General features: G+C 44.8%; 1 protein-coding gene across 1 annotated transcript in view; it reads left to right on the forward strand.

Annotated features, from left to right (window-relative positions):
* Positions 1-23534, forward strand: part of LOC120063553 (GDNF family receptor alpha-2-like) — a 105222-nt gene that overhangs the window by 79680 nt on the left and 2008 nt on the right. Inside the window, exon 7 of the mRNA XM_039013910.1 lies at positions 7613-7776. Coding sequence (XP_038869838.1) covers positions 7613-7776 — 164 coding nt within the window. The remainder of the gene's footprint in view (positions 1-7612; positions 7777-23534) is intronic.

A 23534-nucleotide genomic window follows, 5' to 3' on the forward strand; every position in this document is an offset into this window, starting at 1 on the left:
CAACCATCTCTACAGCACTCCACCAATCAGGCTTTAACTTCTTATGGCTGCAGCCCGACACCGGTACACTTATGACAACAGCCAGCTCAAAGTGCAGGGCGCGAAATTCAAAAGATATTTTTTTTAAATATTTAACTTTCACACATTAACAAGTCCAATACAGCATATGAAAGGTACACATCTTGTGAATCCAGCCAACATGTCCGATTTTTAAAATGTTTTACAGGGAAGACACAATATGTAAATCTATTAGCTAACCACGTTAGCAAAAGACACCACTTTTTTTACTCCATCAGTTTTTTACTCCATCAGTAGCTATCACAAATTCGACCAAATAAAGATATAAATAGCCACTAACCAAGAAACAACTTCATCAGATGACAGTCTGATAACATATTTATTGTATAGCATATGTTTTGTTAGAAAAATGTGCATATTTCAGGTATAAATGTAACGGCTCTCCTCTTCCTCTTCATCCGAAGAGGAGGAGCATGGATTGAACCAAGACGCAGCGTTGTGAAATTACATGATTTATTTAAACAAGACGAAACAACGAAGACAAAAAACGAACTTTACTTGAATTAACTAACAAAACAACAAAACGAATGTAGACAAACCTGGACGTAAGAACTTACATGTAACACGAAGAACGCACGAACAGGGAAATGACTACATAAAAACCGAACGAACAAAATGAACAAACAAACCGAAACAGTCCCATATGGTGCAACATAGACAGACACTAACACAGGAGACAACCACCCACAAACAAACAGTGTGAAAACACCTACCTTAATATGACTCTCAATCAGAGGAAATGAAAACCACCTGCCTCTAATTGAGAGCCATATTAGGTCACCCTTTAAACCAACATAGAAACAGAAAACATAGACTGCCCACCCAAACTCACGTCCTGACCAACTAACACATACAAAACTAACAGAAAACAGGTCAGGAACGTGACATAACCCCCCCCCCTTAAGGTGCGAACTCCGGGCGCACCAGCACAAAGTCTAGGGGAGGGTCAGGGTGGGCATCTGACCACGGTGGTGGCTCAGGCTCTGGGCGAGGTCCCCACCCCACCATAGTCAATCCCAGCTTACGTCTCTCCCTCAGAATGACCACCCTCTTACTCCACCCACCTAATATACCGGGTAACATCAAAATAAGGGACAGCTCCGGGACAAGGTAGCTCAGGACAGATAGGTAGTTCAGGATAGAGAGGTAGCTCAGGATAGAGAGGTAGCTCAGGATAGAGGGGCAACTCCGGACTGAAGGGCAGCTCCGGACAGAGAGACAGCTCTGGACTGAGGGGCAGTTCTGGATACATGGCAGCTCTGGACTGAGGGACAGCTCATGGTTGGCTGACGGCTCTGGACGCTCATGGCTAGCTGACGGCTCTGGACGCTCATGGCTAGCTGACGGCTCTGGACGCTCATGGCTCGCTGACGGCTCTGGACGCTCATGGCTAGCTGACGGCTCTGGACGCTCATGGCTAGCTGACGGCTCTGGCTGATCCGGTCTGGCGGAAGGCTCTGGCTGATCCGGTCTGGCGGAAGGCTCTGGCTGATCCGGTCTGGCGGAAGGCTCTGGCTGATCCGGTCTGGCGGAAGGCTCTGGCTGATCCGGTCTGGCGGAAGGCTCTAGCGGCTCCTGTCTGGCGGAAGGCTCTAGCGGCTCCTGTCTGGCGTACGGCTCTGTAGGCTCATGGCAGACGGGCGGCTTTGCAGGCTCATGGCAGACGGGCGGCTTTGAAGGCTCAATACAGACGGGCAGTTCAGGCGCCGCTTGACAGACGGGCAGTTCAGGCGCCGCTTGGCAGACGGGCAGTTCAGGCGCTGCTTGGCAGACGGGCAGTTCAGGCGCTGCTTGGCAGACGGGCAGTTCAGGCGCCGCTGGACAGACGGCAGACTCTGACCGGCTGAGACGCACTGTAGGCCTGGTGCGTGGTACCGGAACTGGTGGTACCGGACTGGAGACACGCACCTCAAGGCTAGTGCGGGGAGCGGTAACATGACACACTGAGTTCTCAAAGCGCACTATAGGACTGGTGCGTGGTACCGGGACTGGTGGTACCGGGCTGAGAGCACGCACCTCAGAATGAGTGCGGGGAGAAGGAACAGTGCGTACAGGACTCTGGAGACGCACAGGTGGCTTAGTGCGTGGTGCCGGAACTGGAGGCACTGGGCTGGAGACACGCACCATAGGAAGAGTGCGTGGAGGAGGAACAGGGCTCTGAAAACGCACTGGAAGCCTGGTGCGTGGTGTATGCACTGGTGGTACTGGGCTGGGGCGGGGAGGTAGCGCCGGAAATACCGGACCGTGCAAGCGTACTGGCTCCCTTGAGCATTGAGCCTGCCCAACCTTACCTGGTTGAATGCTCCCCGTCGCCCGACCAGTGCGGGGAGGTGGAATAACCCGCACCAGGCTATGTAGGCGAACCGGGGACACCATGCGTAAGGCTGGTGCCATGTATGCCGGCCCAAGGAGACGTACTGGTGGCCAGATATGTAGGGCCGGCTTCATGACATCCGGCTCAACGCTCAATCTAGCCCTACCAGTGCGGGGAGGTGGAATAACCCGCACCGGGCTATGCACACATACAGGAGACACCGTGCGCTCTACTGCGTAACACGGTGTCTGCCCGTACTCCCGCTCTCCACGGTTAGCCTGGGAAGTGGGCGCAGGTCTCCTACCTGCCCTTGGCCCACTACCTCTTAGCCCCCCCCCCCAAGAAATTTTTGGGGTTTCTTCACGGGCTTCCGTGCTAGCCGCGTACCTTCATAAAACCGGTCTCGAGCTTGATTCTCCGGCTTCCATCCACGTCTCCTTGCTGCCTCCTCATACCACCGCTGTTGGGCTCTCGCTGCCTCCATCTCCTCACGAGCGCGGCGATATTCCCCAATGTGCGCCCAGTGTCCTTTTCCCTCTAATACTTCCTCCCAAGTCCATGAGTCCTGATCTCTTGGCCGCTGCTCGAACTCACGCTGCTTGGTTCTGGATCGGTGGGTGGTTCTGTAACGGCTCTCCTCTTCCTCTTCATCCGAAGAGGAGGAGCATGGATTGAACCAAGACGCAGCGTTGTGAAATGACATGATTTATTTAAACAAGACGAAACAACGAAGACAAAAAACGAACTATACTTGAATTAACTAACAAAACAACAAAACGAATGTAGACAAACCTGGACGTAAGAACTTACATGTAACACGAAGAACGCACGAACAGGGAAATGACTACATAAAAACCGAACGAACAAAATGAACAAACAAACCGAAACAGTCCCGTATGGTGCAACATAGACAGACACTAACACAGGAGACAACCACCCACAAACAAACAGTGTGAAAACACCTACCTTAATATGACTCTCAATCAGAGGAAATGAAAACCACCTGCCTCTAATTGAGAGCCATATTAGGTCACCCTTTAAACCAACATAGAAACAGAAAACATAGACTGCCCACCCAAACTCACGTCCTGACCAACTAACACATACAAAACTAACAGAAAACAGGTCAGGAACGTGACAATAAATCATAGTTTACATTGCAGCTACAGTCAGAAATTGCACCGAAAGCAGCCATAATAATTACAGGCACCAACGTCAAATACCTAATTACTCATCATAAAACATTTCTGAAAAATACATAGTGTACAGCAAATGAAAGACAGGCATCTTGTGATTCCAGCCAATATTTCCGATTTATTAAGTGTTTTACAGCGAAAAAAAATTGTAGCGTTATATTAGCTTAGCACAATAGCCAGAAACACTTGGGCGCCGGCGACTACGACAGATATATGAAATAACATCATAAAATGGGTCTTACTTTTGCTGATCTTTCATCAGAATGTTGGACAAGGTGTCCTTTGTCCAGAACAGTCGTTGTTTGGATTCAGAACGGCAACTTTCCCTCTTCATTTAGCAAGCGCGCTAGCCGGGTGGCACGACACTCTCCATGTCAACAAACGGAAGAGAACGGAACACGGCAAAACTCCCGAAAAAATTTCAATAATCTGATGAAACTATATTGAAAAAACATACTTTACGATGATATGGTGACATGTATCAAATAAAATCAAAGCCGGAGATTGTAGTCGCCTATTACGGCAGCTAAACAAAAGGCAACCCCACTGTCCAGCTCGCGCTCTTCAGAGTACCGAAAATGGTGGACACGTCATTCCAAGATGATGTGTTCCATCTCAGACCAAGATAATCACCTAATTTCTTCTCTCACAGCCTCTTGACACCCAGAGGAAGGTGTATGACGTGCATGTATACTAATAGGTCTTGTGCCCATTTATAGGCAGGAAGAAGAACAGAGCATCGATTTCAGACATTCCACTTCCTGGTCAGGAAATGTGCTGCAGAATGAGTTCTGTTTCACTCAGAGAAATAATTCAAACGGTTTTAGAAACTAGATAGTGTTTTCTATCCAATAGTAATAATAATATGCATATTGTACGAGCAAGAATTGAGTACGAGGCCGTTTGAAATGGACACCTTTTATCTGGCTACTCAATACTGCCCCTTGCAGCCCAAACAGGTTAATGCCAAGCGTCACTTCTGGAGGAAACCTGGCACTATCCCTTCGGTGAAACATTGAGGTGGCGGCATCATGCTGTGGGGGTGTTTTTCAGCGGCAAGGCCTGGGAGACTAGTCAGGATCGAGTGAAAGATGAACGGAGCAAAGTACAGAGAGATCCTTGATGAAAACCTGCTCCAGAGCGCTCAGGACCTCAGACTGGGGCGAAGGTTAATCTTCCAACAGGACAATGACCCTAAGCACACAGCCAAGACAACGCAGGAGTGGCTTTGGGACAAGCCTCTGAATGTCCTTGATTGGCCCAACCAGAGCCCGTACTTGAACCCTATTGAACATCTCTGGAGAGACGTGAAAATAGCTGTGCAACGACGCTCCCCATCCAACCTGACAGAGCTTGAGAGGAACTGTTTTTGCTTTTTCATTATGGGGTATTGTGTAGATTGATGAGGGGATAAAACCTATTTAATCCATTTTAGAATAAGGCTGTAACGTAACAAAATGTGGAAAAAGTCAAGGGGTCTGAATACTTTCCGAATGCACCGTGTACATATAAAAAATGTTTAAAGGCGATATCTCTCGGCACTGTGAGGTGTGGGGTATATGGGTAATATTGACTGACTGGTCTTGTAGCAGTTATTTCATTCACAATATTAGATGACTGTTCCTTTCTTTTCATAGCTCATTGCTAGAATCAACCTTTATAGTCCTATTTGACCTCTGATTGTGTTTGGTTTGAAATGACAAGATTAGGGTTGCAGAAACCCTAGTTGGAGGATTCCAGAATTTCCTGCTTATTCCCTCCTGATTCCGGGAATTCTCCAACCAGCATTTCGGGGAAAACAGGGAATTTATTGAAAGTTCCCGGGATTTGACATACCTACCTACCATTGTGAGCCATTTCTTGTCAAGTAATTACTTCTCAATATTCAATCATTGTTCAGATTATGGGATAGAGCAATTATTTGCCTGTCATTTCCAGATTTTTATTTTTTATTTTATTTGATTTCCCCTTTATTTAACCAGGTAGACTAGTTGAGAACAAGTTCTCATTTACAACTGCGACCTGGCCAAGATAAAGCAAAGCAGTGCGACACAAACAACAACACACAATCAACAACACAGAGTTGCACATGGAATAAACAAACATACAGTCAATAACACAATAGAGCATTTTTTTTTTAAAGAAAGTCTATATACAGTGTGCGAATTTAACCTTAAATATTAGTGTATGAGAAAAGAGATCATTGAATGGAAATAACTTGACATGGGAATGTGAAAGGATAGAGAAAGCATCCTAATGGCACCATTTATTAGGCAAATATCAAGGCTACCGCCACACCATTGTGCTGTACCATGCAATATCATCAGAAGTACACAATACCAGTGCTTTTAACATGTTCCATTGTGTGGATAATGCTTTCAGACCATTTCAATAGATTGCCGTGGTGCACTTTTAGCTGAGTCTGCAAGATGAGGGATGAGGCTTGTAGCTGAGGAGGCTTCTTGGGAAATAATACAGAAATGCAGCATCTCCTCTTTGCAGTCAAGGGGAACTGGATAAGATAAACTGAAATAGATGGAGCTTTGCTCTTATACACTAAGTGGGGGGACATAAATCCACAGAGATGGAACATGTTATGTCAAATTAGACAACAGGCTAATCGTATTCAGCCTCATCCCTGCAGGTAACAGCAATAGGGTTAAGAAAAACTTATCTGAAGTCATAAAAAAATGGAATTGCTGTCGACAATGAGCTTAATCACTCGGTAGAACATTTGGATGCATAAAAGCATCCGCTGAAGGAGCCCTCTAGCCAACTTTGATGATTTATTAGTTTATTCCCCTAGCACTTCTCTGGATGATCTTTCCACCCCAGCAAAGATATGCATAAAAACAAGACTCTTGTCTTAACAAAAACAGGACTCGTGTCATAATAAAAACAAGACTCGTCTTAACTTGGCCAGCATATTAAGATAATTTACAATACTTTTTGAAATCACAAGAATTATGTTCTTCATAGTTTTGTCATTCGTCCTAGATTTGTTACCAACCCAAGGCTGAGATATCCAAGCACCCCATGGAATGTCTTTACATAAGAAATCTGAAGTCCATTCTGCCTTTACTATGCTATGCGTGTGTACAGTACGCGTGCATGTGTGTGGGGCTGGGTGTGCTCGCGGTGCATGCAAGCTCTCTTTGCATGTGTCACTGCTCTCTGTTGTCTCCAAAAGGGGGAAATATTTACCTTTGTTTGAGAATGTTCTGAATCTGATCAGTCACATAAATCTACTCAAAGTCATCTCTGCATGGTGACCTTATAATGGAGGTGGTTGCCAAGCAATTACACGGTTTGCCTTCTTTCTGCCTGAACAGAAAGAAACATGTGTTCTGTTCAAATGGACAAGCAGAGTGAAAAGGTACTTTGTCCTGGTTTACCCCCACCCATCAGCAAAGCTGACTGGAGATGTATTTTTCACCCTCCCCCTGCAGAGTATTTTGTGTTCACTTCACAGGCTCATTTATTTGCTTTTAAAAGATTCCATCTCACAGTGAGATGTTGCTGGATACTTACTGGCAAACAAATAGGGCTCATCAACTCGAGTGCAGACATTACAGGGCTATTTGGCCATGTTGTTGTCGTAAATTGACCAAAACCCTTTTTGCAACATGAAAGGTTTGAGTGAGTGTTGTTATGAGTCAAAGGCTTTGGCCATGGTGTCTGTGGATGAACATCCTGTATGCGGCTGATATTTTCTCTACTCTCTAAGATAAAGAGGTATATTATAGCACATTTTTGTTGTCCAAAATGATAAGGTGATAATCATGTGATGTACAGTATATCATTGTAGGGTGTAGTAGGTAAAGTTCAATAAAACATGCAGGCAGCTGACTAAGTTTAGCAGTCTCAAACTGAACAGTGCAAATGGTAGTGAAGCAAAAGGAAGATCAACACCCACACCCTACAATTGGGCAGAGGACCAAAAAGTTGACTTAGGGCTGACTGTCAGCTGCCCCAACAGTGGGAAGACAGTCTAGACAAATGACTTTATCATTTGCCCCCACAGGAAATTCCATTCAAGCATTCGGTTATGGAACAGAAAGTCTCTTCCACAAAGCTGAGTCTGTCCCACCAACCCCTTCCATGAAGCCTGGATTAGAGACCTCAGTCAGCACCTCAGAGCCATACAACCCCAATGACGTCCAGCCTGAAGATGAAGCCCACGGGAAGGTATGCAAGCATATCACCAGCTAGCACCAGGTGCCAAGTTCAAATAACCAGGGTCGTGTTCATTAGGGCACAGAACGGAAAACGTTTTAAAGCACTTTGTAACTGTAAACAAATGAATGTTTTTTTATTGGACAAGACCAGAAGGTCCCTCCCTGTTTCAGTACATGTTAGTCCTTTAGGTGACAAATGAACATGACCCATTAATCACCGATAGCTATATTGAATTAAAACTGGTTAACATTTTTGAAACATTTTGAATGTTGCAGATGATGCATAGCTGACAAGAATCACTATTCTACATGAAACAGAATTATGCCAGTTCTACACCATTTCTATGTGAATGTTCTGTAATAAGGTTTGGGTAGGTTACTTTCTAAATGTAATCCGTTACAGTTACTAGTTACCTGTCCAAAATTGTAATCAGTAACATAACTTTTGGATTACTCAAACTCAGTAAAGTAATATGATTACGTTCAGTTACTTTTAGATTAGTTTCCCCTTAAGAGGCCTTTGAAGAAGACAAAAATGTATGTTACCAATTGAACGACATCTATTGCATGATAAATCAATGTTAAAGTTTACATAGCTGGCCAACCCATTACTTCATGGGTTGGTTATGTAGGCTTCTTCTAACCAATCACTTTCTACTAGATATAATAATACGATAAATTATATCTTTACATTAATATATATAATTTATAAATAAAAAAATGGATGTAGCAACTACAGATTGCCCCATCAAAAGTGTGCGAGTTTGAGCATTAGGCCTAAAGATAATTTTTTTATCAGCATGAATTAGATTTTTCTTTTAAAAACTGCGTAGTTTTTCCGCACTATGCAGCTGTTGCAAGAGCGCATTTTTCACTGGCTGTCCACTGGTTTCAAAAATAATGATTGATAGGCAGCTTAAACTTCTTGAATTCAACCATTATTGGGTTCAAATACACATTTAGATTTGTGAACAGCCATCCACAACAACCACAATCCATAAGGCGCAAATAGCTAATTGAGAGAGCAGCAGTGTGATTCACATCAATGCTCTATGTAGATATCAAGAATAAGTGATATCCGTATAGTCGTTGAGAAAAGTCTCAAAGATTTTTTTCGCAAACATCCTTTCTGATTTTAAAAGTTATCCTTTAAGTAATCATCTAGTTTTCAAAAGTATCTGTAATCTGATTACAATATTTTTGCTGGTAAAGTAACGGATTACAGTTACTGTTTTTTTGCAATCCCTTACATGTGACGAATTACATGTAAACCTGTTACTCCCCAACCCTGTCTGCAATGCTAATAACCCCAGGTTTATTTTCTGGGATAGGTAGAAAAAAACTGTTGCTGTACAGTGGGAAAACATGTTTGTTTATCTGTTTTGTATTCACACCAAAAAAAATATTTATGTTGAGTATATAAATCCAAATATGCATATTTTCAACACAAAAAGTATGAAGATGCTTTTGACCTAAGGTACCAGTCAAAAGTTTGGATACACCTTGTCATTCAAGCGTTTTCCTTTATTTTTACTATTTCCTACATTGTAGAATAATAGTGAAGACATCAAGACTATGAAATTACAAATATGGAATCATGTAGTATCCAAAAAAGTGTTAAACAAATCAAAAAATATTTTTGATTTTACATAATTCAAAGTAGCCACCCTTTGACTTGACGTTCTCTCAACCAGCTTCATGAGGTAGTCACCTGGAATGCATTTCAATTAATAGGTCTGTATTGTTAAAAGTTAATTTGTGGAATTTCTTTCCTTCCTAATGCATTTGAGCCAATCAGTTGTGTTGTGACAAGGTAGTGGTGGTATACAGGAGGTAGCCCTATTTGGTAAAATACCAAGTCCATATTATGGAAAGAACAGCTCAAATAAGCAAAGAGAAATGACAGTCCATCATTACTTTAAGACATGAAGGTCAGTCAATCAGGAAAATGTCAAGAATTTTAAAAATTTCTTCAAGTGCAGTCGCAAAAACCATGAGGCACTAAGAATGAAACTGGCTCTCATGAGGACCGCCACAGGAAAGGAAGACCCAGAGTTACCTCTGTTGCAGAGGATGTGCATTAGAATTACCAGCCTCAGAAATTGCAGAAATTAGAGCTAACTGCACCTCAGATTGCAACCCAAATAAATGCTTCATATAGTGCAAGTAACAGACCCATCTCAACATCAGCTGTTCAGAGGAGACTGCATAAATCAGGCCTTCATGGTCGAATTTCTGCAAAGAAACCACTACTAAAGGACACCAATAAGAAGAAGAGACTTGCTTGGGCCAAGAAACATGAGCAATGGACATTAGACTGGTGGAAATTTTGAGATGTTTGGTTCCAACCAGCGTGTCTTTGTCAAATCAAATCAAATTGTATTTGTCACATGCGCCGAACACAACAGGTGTAGACCTCACATTGAAATATTTACTAACAAGCCCTTAACCAACAATGCAGTTAAGAAAATACCCCCAAAAATAAGAGATAAAAATAACAAATAATGGAATTTCTTTGTTAGACACAGAGTAGGTAAACGGATGATCTCCGCATGTGTGGTTCCCACCATGAAGCATGGAGGAGGAGGTGTGATGGAGGAGGTGTGTGTTGGGATGCTTTGCTTGTGACACTGTCGGTGTGAGCTAGCTAGCTAACAGTACGCTTTAACTTGCAATGTAAACAACTTTCTGACTAAATTTGAAACATAATACTTCAGAAAGTATTCAGACCCTTCACTTTTTCCACATTTTGTTACATTACAGCCTTATTCTAAAATGTATTGAATTGTGTTTTTTCCTCATCAATCTACACACAATACCCCATAATGACAAAGCAAAACATTTATTTTTGCAAATTTATGAAAAGAAACTGAAATAACACATTTCCATAAGTATTCAGACCATTTGTTCATTTCTTTGTTAAAGCACCTTTGGCAGCGATTACAGCCTTGACTCTTCTTGAGTATGGCACTACAAGCTTGGCACACCTGCATTTGGGGAGTTTCTCCCATTCTTCTCTGCAGATCCTTTCAAGCTCTGTCAGGTTGGATGGAGAGCATAGCTGCACAGCTATTTCCAGGTCTCTCCAGAGATATTCGATCGGGTTCAAGTCAGGGCTCAGGTTTTAATCAAGGATCTCCCTGTACTTTGCTCCGTTCGTCTTTCCATCGATACTGACTAGTCTCCCAGTCCCTGCCGCTGAATCCCTGCCGCTGAGTTTCTCCCATTCTTCTCTGCAGATCCTTTCAAGCTCTGTCAGGTTGGATGGAGAGCATAGCTGCACAGCTATTTCCAGGTCTCTCCAGAGATATTCGATCGGGTTCAAGTCAGGGCTCAGGTTTTAATCAAGGATCTCCCTGTACTTTGCTCCGTTCGTCTTTCCATCGATACTGACTAGTCTCCCAGTCCCTGCCGCTGAATCCCTGCCGCTGAGTTTCTCCCATTCTTCTCTGCAGATCCTTTCAAGCTTTGTCAGGTTGGATGGAGAGCATAGCTGCACAGCTATTTCCAGGTCTCTCCAGAGATATTCGATCGGGTTCAAGTCAGGGCTCAGGTTTTAATCAAGGATCTCCCTGTACTTTGCTCCGTTCGTCTTTCCATCGATACTGACTAGTCTCCCAGTCCCTGCCGCTGAATCCCCACAGCATGATGCTGCCACCACCATGCTTCGCCGTAGGGATGGTGCCAGGTTTCCTCCAGACGTGACACTTGACATTCAGGCCAAGGAGTTCAATCTTGGTTTCATCAGACCAGAGAATCTTGTTTCTCATGGTCTGAGAGTCCTTTAGGTGCCTTTTGGCAAACTCCAAGCCGGCTATCATGTGCCTTTTACTGAGGAGTGGCTTCCGTCTGGCCACAATACCATAAAGGTCTGATTGGTTGGGTGCTGCAGAGATGGTTGTCCTTCTGGAAGGTTCTCCCATCTCCACAGAGTCACTCTGGAGCTCTATCAGAGTGACCATCGGGTTCTTCGTCACCTCCCTGACCAACGCCCTTCTCCCTCGATTGCTCAGTTTGGCCAGGCGGCCAGGTCTAGGAAAAGTCTTGGTGGTTCCAAACTTCTGCCATTTAAGAATGATGGAGACAAATGTGTTCGTGGTGACCTTCAACGCTGCAGAAATGTTTTGGTGCCTTTCTCCAGATCTGTGCCTTGACACAATCCTGTCTCGGAGCTCTACGGACAATTCCTTCGACCTAATGACTTGGTTTTTGTTCTGACATGCACTGTCAACTGTGGGACCTTATATAGACAGGTGTGTGCCTTTCCAAATCATGTCCAATCAATTGAATTTACCACAGGTGGACTCCAATCAAGTTGTAGAAAAATCTCAAGGATGATCAATGGAAACAGGATGCATCTGAGCTCAATTTCGAGTCTCATAACAAAGGGTCTGAACAATTCTGTTATTATCACAACTCAGGATAAGACCAAGATGCAAACAGTTCGAATCACAGAAGTTTATTTACAAAACAGGGGGCAGGCAAACGACAGGTCAAGGAAGGGTGTGACACAAGACAGGTGAAACAGATCCGGGTGTGACATATGTAAACAAAGTATTGATGTTTTTTATTTTTAATACATTTGCTAAAAATAAAAAAATAAAAACTTGGGTTATTGCGTGTAGATCGATGAGGGAAACATTTTATTTCATCAATTTTAGAATAAGGCTGTAATGTAACAACATTTGGAAAAAGGTAAGGGGTCTGAATACTTTCCGAATACGCTGTACCCATCGATTCTTAAAGAACTTAACTTGTAAATGCCTTAGTTCAACTGTCTTGTTTTACTCAAATCGTCGTAAACAAAGTAAATGTAAACAAACATTATATAGCCTCAAAACATGGTTAAAACTACAATTTCAGTATCATGGTGTAACGTTCGTCTTGTGGTGATTGAACGGACCAAGGCGCAGCGGGTGATGAATACGTACTGAATTTATTTAACAGACGAAACACTGACAAAACACTAGAACAAACTACAAAACAATAAACGAAGGCAACAGACCTGAAACAAACGAACTTACATATAGACGAAGAACGCACGAACAGGAACAGACTACCTAAAATGAACGAACAAACGAAACAGTCCCATGTGGTATACACAGACACAGGAACAATCACCCACAAACAAACAGTGAGAACAACCTACCTTAATATGGCTCTCAATCAGAGGAAACGACACACACCTGCCTCTAATTGAGAACCATACCAGGCAAACCATTAACCCAACATAGAAAACACATAACATAGACTACCCACCCCAACTCACGCCCTGACCAATTAAACACATACAAAACAACAGAAAACAGGTCAGGAACGTGACAGAACCCCCCCCCCCCCCCCCCCCCTCAAGGTGCGAACTCCGGGCGCACCCCTAAAACTCAAGGGGAGGGTCTGGGTGGGCATCTGTCCGCGGTGGCGGCTCCGGCGGTGGACGAGGACACCACTCCACTACTGTCTTTGTCCCCCTCCTTAGCGTCCTTTGAGTGGCGACCCTCGCCCCCGACCATGGTCCAGGAACCTTCACCAACGCCCCTCTAAAATAGAGGAGACAACTCAGGACAGAGAGGTAGCTCAGGACAAAGAGGTAGCGCAGGACAAAGAGGTAGCTCAGGACAGAGGGACAACTCAGGACGAATGGCAGCTCCGGACTGAATGGCAGCTCCGGACTGAATGGCAGCTCCGGACTGAATGGCAGCTCCGGACTGAATGGCAGCTCCGGACTGAATGGCAGCTCCGGACTGAATGGCAGCTCCGGACTGAATGGCAGCTCCGGACTGGAGGGCAGCTCCGGACTGGAGGGCAGCTCATGACTGGAGGGCAGCTCATGACTGGAGGGCAGCTCATGACTGGAGGGCAGCTCATGACTGGAGGGCAGCTCATGACTGGAGGGCAGCTCATGACTGTAGGGCAGCTCATGACTGTAGGGCAGCTCTGGCAGCTCCTGACTGGCTGGCGGCTCTGGCAGCTCCTGACTGGCTGGCGGCTCTGGCAGCTCCTGACTGGCTGGCGGCTCTGGCAGCTCCTGACTGGCTGGCGGCTCTGGCAGCTCCTGACTGGCTGGCGGCTCTGGCAGCTCCTGACTGACGGACGGCTCTAGCGGCTCCTGACTGACGGACGGCTCTAATGGCTCGTGGCAGACGGATGACTCAGATGGCGCTGGGCAGACAGATGGCTCAGATGGCGCTAGGCAGACGGATGGCTCAGACGGCGCTGGGCAGACGGATGGCTCAGATGGCGCTGGGCAGACGGATGGCTCAGACGGCGCTGGGCAGACGGATGACTCTAATGGCTCGTGGCAGACGGATGACTCAGATGGCGCTGGGCAGACAGATGGCTCAGATGGCGCTAGGCAGACGGATGGCTCAGACGGCGCTGGGCAGACGGATGGCTCAGATGGCGCTGGGCAGACGGATGGCTCAGACGGCGCTGGGCAGACGGATGGCTCAGACGGCGCTGGGCAGAAGGATGGCTCAGACGGCGCTTGGCAGACGAGCAGTGCAGGCGGCGTTGAGCAGACGAGCAGCGCAGGCAGTTCAGACGGCACTGGGCAGGCAGGCAGCTCAGACGGCGCTGGACAGACGAGCAGTGCAGGCGGCGTTGGGCAGACGGACGACTCTGACCCGCTGAGGTGCACAGTAGGCCTGGTGCGTGGTGCCGGAACTGGTGGTACCGGACTGGAGACACGCACCTCAAGGCTAGTGCGGGGAGCAGGAACAGGGCACACTGGACTCTCGATGCGCACTATAGGCCTGGTGCGTGGTACCGGCACTGGTGGTACCGGGCTGAGGGCACGCACCTCAGGGCGAGTGCGGGGAGAAGGAACAGTGCGTACAGGGCTCTGAGGACGCACAGGAGGCTTGGTGCGTGGTGCCGGAACTGGAGGCACTGGGCTGGAGACACGCACCACAGGGAGAGTGCGTGGAGGAGGAACAGGGCTCTGGAGACGCACTGGAAGCCTGGTGCGTGGTGTAGGCACTGGTGGTACTGGGCTGGGGCCACGCACCATAAGGCGAGTGCGGGGTGCTGGAACTGGAGGTACTGGGCTGGGGCGGGAAGGTGGCGCCGGATATACCGGACCGTGCAGGCGTACTGGCTCCCTTGAGCACTGAGCCTGCCCAACCTTACCTGGTTGAATGCTCCCCGTAGCCCGTCCAGTGCGGGGAGGTGGAATAACCCGCACTGGGCTGTGTTGGCGAACCGGGGACACCATGCGTAAGGCTGGTGCCATGTACACCGGCCCGAGGAGACGTACTGGAGGCCAGATATGTAGAGCCGGCTTCATGGCACTTGGCTCAATGCTCAATCTAGCCCGGCTAGTACGGGGAGGTGGAATAACCCGCACCGGGCTATGAACACGTACAGGAGACACCATGCGCTCTACTGCGTAACACGGTGTCTGCCCGTACTCTCGCTCTCCACGGTAAGCATGGGAAGTGGGCGCAGGTGTCCTACCTGCCCTCGCCACACTACCCTTTAGCCCCCCCCCCCCCAAGAAATTTTTGGGTGAGCCTCTCGGGCTTCCAGCCGCTCTGCCTTGCTAGCGCCTCATAATGCCGCCTCTCCGCTTTAGATGCCTCCAGCTCCGCTTTTGGGCGGCGACACTCCTCTGGCTCTGCCCAGGGTCCTTCTCCGTCCAGAATCTCCTCCCATGTCCATTCCTCCTTGAACCACTGCTGCTGTCGCTGTTGCCCGTTAACCCGCTGCTTGATCCGGGTTTGGTGGGTGATTCTGTAACGTTCGTCTTGTGGTGATTGAACGGACCAAGGCGCAGCGGGTGATGAATACATACTGAATTTATTTAACAGACGAAACACTGACAAAACACTAGAACAAACTACAAAACAATAAACGAAGGCAACAGACCTGAAACAAACGAACTTACATATAGACGAAGAACGCACGAACAGGAACAGACTACCTAAAATGAACGAACAAACGAAACAGTCCCATGTGGTATACACAGACACAGGAACAATCACCCACAAACAAACAGTGAGAACAACCTACCTTAATATGGCTCTCAATCAGAGGAAACGACACACACCTGCCTCTAATTGAGAACCATACCAGGCAAACCATTAACCCAACATAGAAAACACATAACATAGACTACCCACCCCAACTCACGCCCTGACCAATTAAACACATACAAAACAACAGAAAACAGGTCAGGAACGTGACACATGGATGGTCAGTCCTTGATTCAGTAGCTCTGTTTAAGAATTTGAGAGTGGTTACATTTCTCTAGGCCCATCCTTCAGCTTTTTACTAAAACAGAGGTCTCTGCGAACACTTTGTTATTGTTTCAATTAAGGATTGTAGCTTTAAACAAGAGAAGTCATTGTTTTCATTTCATGACTATAATAGGGATATTTATAATTCCATGTTTCATGCATGGCTGAAAACAATACTGTTCTGGCATCATTATTATGTTTGAAAAGACTCCTATAATGATGTTGAATGCTGAGCAATTTCAGGCTTTCACATCCATTAAATAGTCATCTCTCACACTGCTCCAATAGTGTGCTTTACACGACCCTCATTGTGATAAAGACAGCAAATTAATACCTTAAAAATTGTGTGAGGGTGAGAATGAATGAATAAGCCACACTGATAACAATAACAGTGGGAGGTAGAGGAGGGGAGCTGTTGAATTGCTTTCTCGAAAGGTTCTGTGTGTATGTCAGTATTGATGCACCGCTCTGTGCCACTCTCGCTGCAGTGCAATGCTTAATTTATAGTAAAAATGGTAATTAGGAAACAATAAGACATGTGATTACTCAAGCAGGAAGTTTATAATTAGAGAGGGAGCCGGTGGGGACTTTTTGGGCGGCCCCTCATTCTACAGCATATATGCTTGGCAATTAAAATGTGTCAAACTTCCATCGTAGATTAATTGGTAGAATGCTTATATGACTCCTCTTGGCAAAAGACAAGCTTTCTAGCCTCGTAAATCTCATGACTGCTCAGGACCACATGCATGATGTTGTCCAGTTAGTGGAAATGTTATGCTAAATGAAGTGGCATAGTCCGCTGTGTGTTTGATGGCTGGACAGGCTCCCCCTGACACTCGATAAGTAATCTGAAGTGTTGTTTGATAAATGAGCCCTGTGGAGCATTAGGCCATAATTCCCTCTCAAGTCAATTTCCCTGTATTCATTATCACCATTAACAGGACAATTGAGCTATGTGATTTAGTTTACATGTAAATATGTATTATTCCTTTAAAAGGTGTACTATGCAGAAATCCCTCCACCATTTCCTGGTTGCTAAAATGCTAAAATAGTTCCCCTAATTTCAGTTTGTAACAAAACAAGCGAGGTGAGTGTAGAGAATCATTGTACCTCTAAACCCCTGTGAAATATATTTTCCATAACCCAAAATTATTGTGTTTTCAGCTGTTTGGAGCTGGTGTACAAATCCGAAAGTAAAAAAACTAAACTTAAGAACATAGAACAGATATACCGCTTCTTAGACTTGCTTTCAATAAGAATGACAGCTCTATAACTAACATTTCCATGTGAATTTGGTCAGGTCACCCAAAACGTTACATGTTGCAGCTTTAATAAATGTCAGCTATGTCCTAATGTCCAGGCTAATATACCTTATTCAGTCAGTAACTGTGCTCAAGTTGTGTTCTGAAGAGACTGAAAGAGAAGAGATATCTAGGTGAAATTTTATTTTGTCTTATTGCTGTTTGCAACTTCTGTATTTTCAACCCTGTGGAAAGTTTCAGGAAGTGAAACTGTGGAGGACTGTTGAATGGATAAAGATATGAAAAATGCAATTTTCCTTACCAATCAGGATTTCAATTAATTTAGTGGAAAGGCTTTCAGAATGCTGCCAACATTTAATAATGGAGAGCTTTCGTATATTGAATTGTACATGTTATTATGGTATATAAATTGTTATATTATTATAATGAGTCTACTAACGTTAGGCCTATCTACTTCTCTATTTTTGCCACAACAGTTTTGTTAGTGTTTCGGTGCGTTCAGATACACATAAGAATCTATTGTGCCACAACTATTGGGTCAAATGTGCGGGACAATGCTTGTAGAAGCTACATGGGCGCAGCCTTTGCATAGATACAGTATGTGCAAACACTTTAACCAGTGGAGGCTGGTGGGAAGAGCTATAGGAAGATGGGCTCATTGTAATGGAATGGAATTAATGGAACAGAGCCAAACATGTGGTTTCCATATGTTTGATGTTTGATGTTTGATGTTTGATACTGTTCCATTCATTCCATTCCAGCTATTACAATGAGCCCATCCTCCTATAGCTCCTCCCACCAGCCTCCATGGATTTAATGTGACCCAAAAATACCAACTCTGTCATTGCCCAAGTCATTGCTCACTGCCTTTCTGTGCTGCGTGTGTAGAACAGAGCCCCTAATTTTACAACCATTTCTGCTGTTTGGAAATAGAGATTAAAAAGTGTTTTACCATTTTTTTCAATCACTTCGGCAGATTTTTCAAAACTCTAGGTACAAAACTCTAAACTGATAAAACTTCTAATGCCCCCTATCTTATGTTCAGAACCTTTGATTGTGCATTCATTTGGGGTTCCACACATCTTTCACGCCTGAGTGATTCAAAATCAACATTTTCTGTGAAATACCATGAGAACATTTTGTTTAGTCACCAGAACATCAGGTAATGATAGGCTCACCATTTAGTCATGTTAATTAACATTTTAACTGACATTTAATCCAATAGAAAAAATTGTAAGATACACATTTCAAAACTGTTATTTTTGAAGTGCTGTTTAGAAAGAATAGTACCTGGTCAATATAACTTTGAATAAGTTGTATACAATGGCAGGTTGTGAGTATGCTGAGAAATATGTCATGTTTACAGTTGTATTATCCTTATACAGTACATACGTAGCACAAATCATCATAAATACGTAATTGGAAAGCAGATGGCTCCTGTAAAAACGTAGCACGGTGTAGTATGCCATTTCTGCCCCATGCAGCAAGATCACATTTTCTATGAGACATGTCAACTGAAACAGTATCGGTCTCGGCTCGAAAAAAAGTGCCTTTTGAATGTTGAATGCTACAGTACTGTAAATTACAGTACATTACACTGGTTTCACATTGCACAATGCACTACTCATTCAAATTGACTGAACATCACATTTCCATCATTTCTATCCCATGTGTGATCAAAGGTGTGATCATTGAAGAGATATTTCAAAATGTAATCAAAAGAAATAAAAGAAACAATGTTTAGCCGGCACTAATTTGCATCAAGCCTGTCTTGAGCATTTGGCCATAGGTTCTTATCAGCATCGCAGTAAATATCCCCATTGTTCATGCACCTGGGTGAAAACGTTTTTGCATGGCGAATCCAAGCCTGATTGAAATCTGGATTGAAATCATTGCATGCCTCATAGCATGCCTCATCCGGGTAGGCCGTCATTGTAAATAAGAATTTGTTCTTAACTGACTTGCCTAGTTAAATAAAGGTTAAATAAAGGTTAAATAAAAATAAATATATTTAAAGAATATCCATGGCCTGAAGGAGGGAGGTATGCTCACATCTTCCACCTGTATTGTAATTGTGTATTGTATTTTACTGTATTGTATTGTACTTATGTACTGTGGTGATCCTGTACATGGCTCAGTTCATAAGAGCATGGCACTAGCAACACCAGAGTTGTGGGTTCAATTCGAATCAAATCAAGTGAAATTGTATTGGTCACATACACATTTAGCAGATGTTATTGCGGGTGTAGCGAAATGCTTGTGTTTCTAGTTCCAACAGTGCAGTAGTATCTAACAATTCACAACAATACATACCATGTATTCCATGACTCCATGTCTATGTATATAGGGCAGCAGCCTCTAAGGTGCAGGGTTGAGTAACCGGGTGGTAGCCGGCTAGTGATGTCTGATGGCCTTGAGATATAAGCTGTTTTTCGGTCTCTCTGTCCCGCTTTGATGCACCTGTACTGACCTCGCCTTCTGGATGATAGTGGGGTGAACAGGCCGTGGCTCGAGTGGTTGATGTCCTTGATGATCTTTTTGGCCTTCCTGTGACATTTAGTGCTGTAGGTGTCCTGGAGGGCAGGCAGCGTGACCCTGGTGATGCGTTGGGCATACCGCACCACCCACTGGAGAGCCCTGTGGTTGCGGGCGGTGCAGTTGCAAAGCCAGGCGGTGATACAGCCCGACAGGATGCTCTCATTTGTGCATCTGTAAAAGTTTACAGGGGCCAAGCCACATTTCTGCAGCCTCTTGAGGTGTTGCGCCTTCTTCACCACACTGTCTGTGTGGGTGGGCCATTCCAGATTGTCAGTGATGTGTACGCCGAGGAACTTGAAGCTTTCCACCTTCTCCACTGCGGTCCCGTCGATGTGGATAGGGGCGTGCTACCTCTGCTGTTTCCTGAATCCTCGATCAGCTAATTCGTTTTTTTCCTGGCACCACTCCCCCAGGGCCCTCACCTCCCTGTAGGCTGTCTTGTCATTTTTGGTAATCAGGCCTACTACTCTTGATGATTGCGTTGGAGGCGTGCATGGCCATGCAGTCATGGATGAACAGGGAGTACAGGACGGGGCTGAGCACGCACCCTTGTGGGGCCCCAGTGTTGAGGATCAGCGAAGTGGAGGTGTTGTTTCCTACCTTCACAACTGGGGGTGGCCCGACAGGACGTCCAGGACCCAATTGCACAGGGTGGGGTTCAGATCCAGGGCCCCGATCTTAATGATGAGCTTGGAGGGTACTATGGTGTTGAAGGCTGAGCTATAATCAATGAATAGCATTATGATGTAGCTATTCCTCTTGTCCAGATTGGATAGGGCAGTGTGCTGTGCGATGATGATTGTATCGTCTGTGGACCTATTGGGGCGGTAAGCAAATTGAGGTGGGTAAGGTAGAGGTTATATGATCCTCAACTAGCCTCTCAAAGCACTTCATGATGACAGAAGTGAGTGCTACGGGGTGATAGTAATTTAGTTCAGTTACCTTTGCTTTCTTGGATACAGGAACAATGGTGGACATCTTGAAACAAGTGGGGACAGCAGGCTAGGATAGGGAGAGACTGAATATGTCCGTAATCTCCAGCCAGCTGGTCTGCGCATGCTCCGAGGACGCGGCTAGGGATGCTGTCTGGGCCGGCAGCCTTGCGAGGGTTAACACGCTTAAATGTCTTAGTCACGTCGGCCACGGAGAATGAGCGCTCACAGTCCTTGGGAGCGGGCTGCGTCGGTGGCACTGTGTTATCCTCAAAGCCGGCAAAGAAGGTGTTTAGCTTGTCTGGGAGCAAGACGTCAGTTTCCGCGACGTGGCTGGTATTCCCTTTGTAATCCGTGATTGTCTGTAGACTCTGCCACATAGGTCTCATATCTGAGCCATTGAATTGTCATTGTCTCTGTAATGATGTTTTGCCTGTTTGATTGCCTTACAAATAGAATAACTACACTGTTTGTATTTGACCATATTCCCAGTGTTAAATGGGGTGATTCGTGCTTTCAGTTTTGCACAAATGCTGCCATCTATCCACGGTTTCTGGTTTGGGTAAGTTTTAGTAATCACCGTGATAACAACATCCCCTATACACTTCCTGATGTACTCTGTCACTGTGTCCGTGTATACGTAAATGTTACTCTCAGAGGCTACCCGGAACATATCCCAGTCAGTGGGATCAAAACAATCTTGAAGCATTTATTCCGATTGGTCAGACCAGCATTGAATAGACCTTAGCAAGGGTACTTCCTGTTTGAGTTTCTGCCTATAGGAAGGGAGGAAAACAATGGAGTTGTGATCTGATTTTCTGAAGGGAGGGCGGGGGAGGGCCTTGTAGGCATCTCAAAAAGGTGAGCAGCAGTCTAGTGTTTTTCCTAAGCGAGTACTACAGTCAAAGTGTTGATAGAACTAAAATCCTCTGCTACAATAAATGCAGCCTCAAGATATGTGGTTTCCAGTTTGCATAAAGTCCAGTGTAGTTCCTTGAGGGCCGTCGTGGTATGGGCTTGAGGGGGAATATACACGGCTTTGACTATAACCGAAGAGAATTCTCTTGGGAGGTAATATGTTAGGCATTTAATTGTGAGGTATTCTAGGTCGGGTGAACAAAAGGACTTGAGTTTCTGTATGTTATCACAATCACACCATGAGTGTTTAATCATGAAACATACACCACCACCTTTCTTCTTCCCGGAGAGTTCTTTATTCTTGTCTGCGTGATGAACTGAGAACCCAGCTGGCTGTACGGACGGGGACAGTATATCCCGAGAGAGCCATGATTCCGTGAAACAGAGTATGTTACAGTCCCGGATGGCTCTCTGGAAGGAGATCCTCGCTCTGAGCTCATCTACTTTATTGTCCAGAGACTGCGAGTAATATACTCTGAAGCGGTGGATGGTGTGCACGCCTCCTGAGTCGGACTAGATGTCAACTCCAAATCCCTCTTTTCCGCCAGCGGCATCTTGGAGCAGCCTCTGAGATAAGTTCAATTGCCTTGGGGGTACGAACAAAGGATCTAATTCGGGAATGTCGTATTCCTGGTCGTAATACTGGTGAGTTACAGCCGCTCTGATATCCAAAAGTTCTTTCCGGCTGTATGTAATAACACACAAAAAAAATTCTAGGCTAATAATGTAAGAAATAACACACACAAATACTGCAAAGTTGCTTAGGAGCTAGAAGCAGAGCTGTTACGTAAATGGCATATATTACGGTATTACAGTACTGTATTGGCCAATGCAGTTTTAGTAAAGCAGTGTGATGTTTTACATACAATACAACAAAAAATAATAGTCATTATCATAGCAATACTTTCAAGTGTACGTATGTCATACTTTTTATGTTTCTACTTTACAGACGTACATTTTCATTATGTCGTTTTTTATGATTTGTTTTGAGTTTTGTACTAAGAGTTGTGGAAATGTACCACATACATTGAAATAAAAATTGCCTACCGGTATCTACAAGTGACTAAGAAAATTACAAACTCACTATGATGTCTTTATAGCAGTCCCAGTATGGGAGTTCAACATATTGTTTTTCAGTATTTATGTTCCTGGATATTGTTTGGGATTTGACAATATTCTTCACTGTGTTTTTGAAGGTAGCTTGACATGTACATTAGATAGACGGTGAGTACTTTTCAGAATTGATCAGAGCTTCGTCAAACAGTAAAGTTCAGCTGCTTACCACGTGTATGTCTCTGCGTGCAGTTTGAAGGAAGTTGCTAACTAACACTAGTTAGCATTGGCTGGCGGAACTACCTGTAACTTCCTTCGTACTGGACACATAGACATAAAAATGGTATCCACAAGTTCATCTGACTCTGGGTAAGTAGATAAAGGGCCTCATTGCCAAAATCCTGAAATGGCCCATCTTAACAAGCTTTTAATCATTTCATAGTCTTTTTGGAGAGTCATGCGTTATTTAATGGCACCATTGTATAAGAGAGAATGAACCCACCCTTCAGAAGTCAATGTTTGCTTGAGGGCCACTGACTTTACAGTACACTGTGTTGATTCTCAGCTCAATTAAATGTAATTGATTGTGGACCAACCCTGGGTTACTCAATAACCAGCCCTGGGAAAAGCATCTGAACATTACTGTTCAACGAAGCTCTGATCACTTCTAAAAAGTACTCACCATCTATCTACATGTTAAGCTACCTTCACAAAACTAAATTAATGATATCCTGTAATCCCAAACAATATTTTGTGTGTGGGTGCGTTTCTGAATGTGTGTGTGCATGTCTCTGTGTGTTTTTTTGTTTTTTTTGTCATTTAGCAGAC

This window comes from Salvelinus namaycush, chromosome 18 (assembly GCF_016432855.1).
Source record: "Salvelinus namaycush isolate Seneca chromosome 18, SaNama_1.0, whole genome shotgun sequence".
Lineage (NCBI taxonomy): Eukaryota > Metazoa > Chordata > Actinopteri > Salmoniformes > Salmonidae > Salvelinus > Salvelinus namaycush.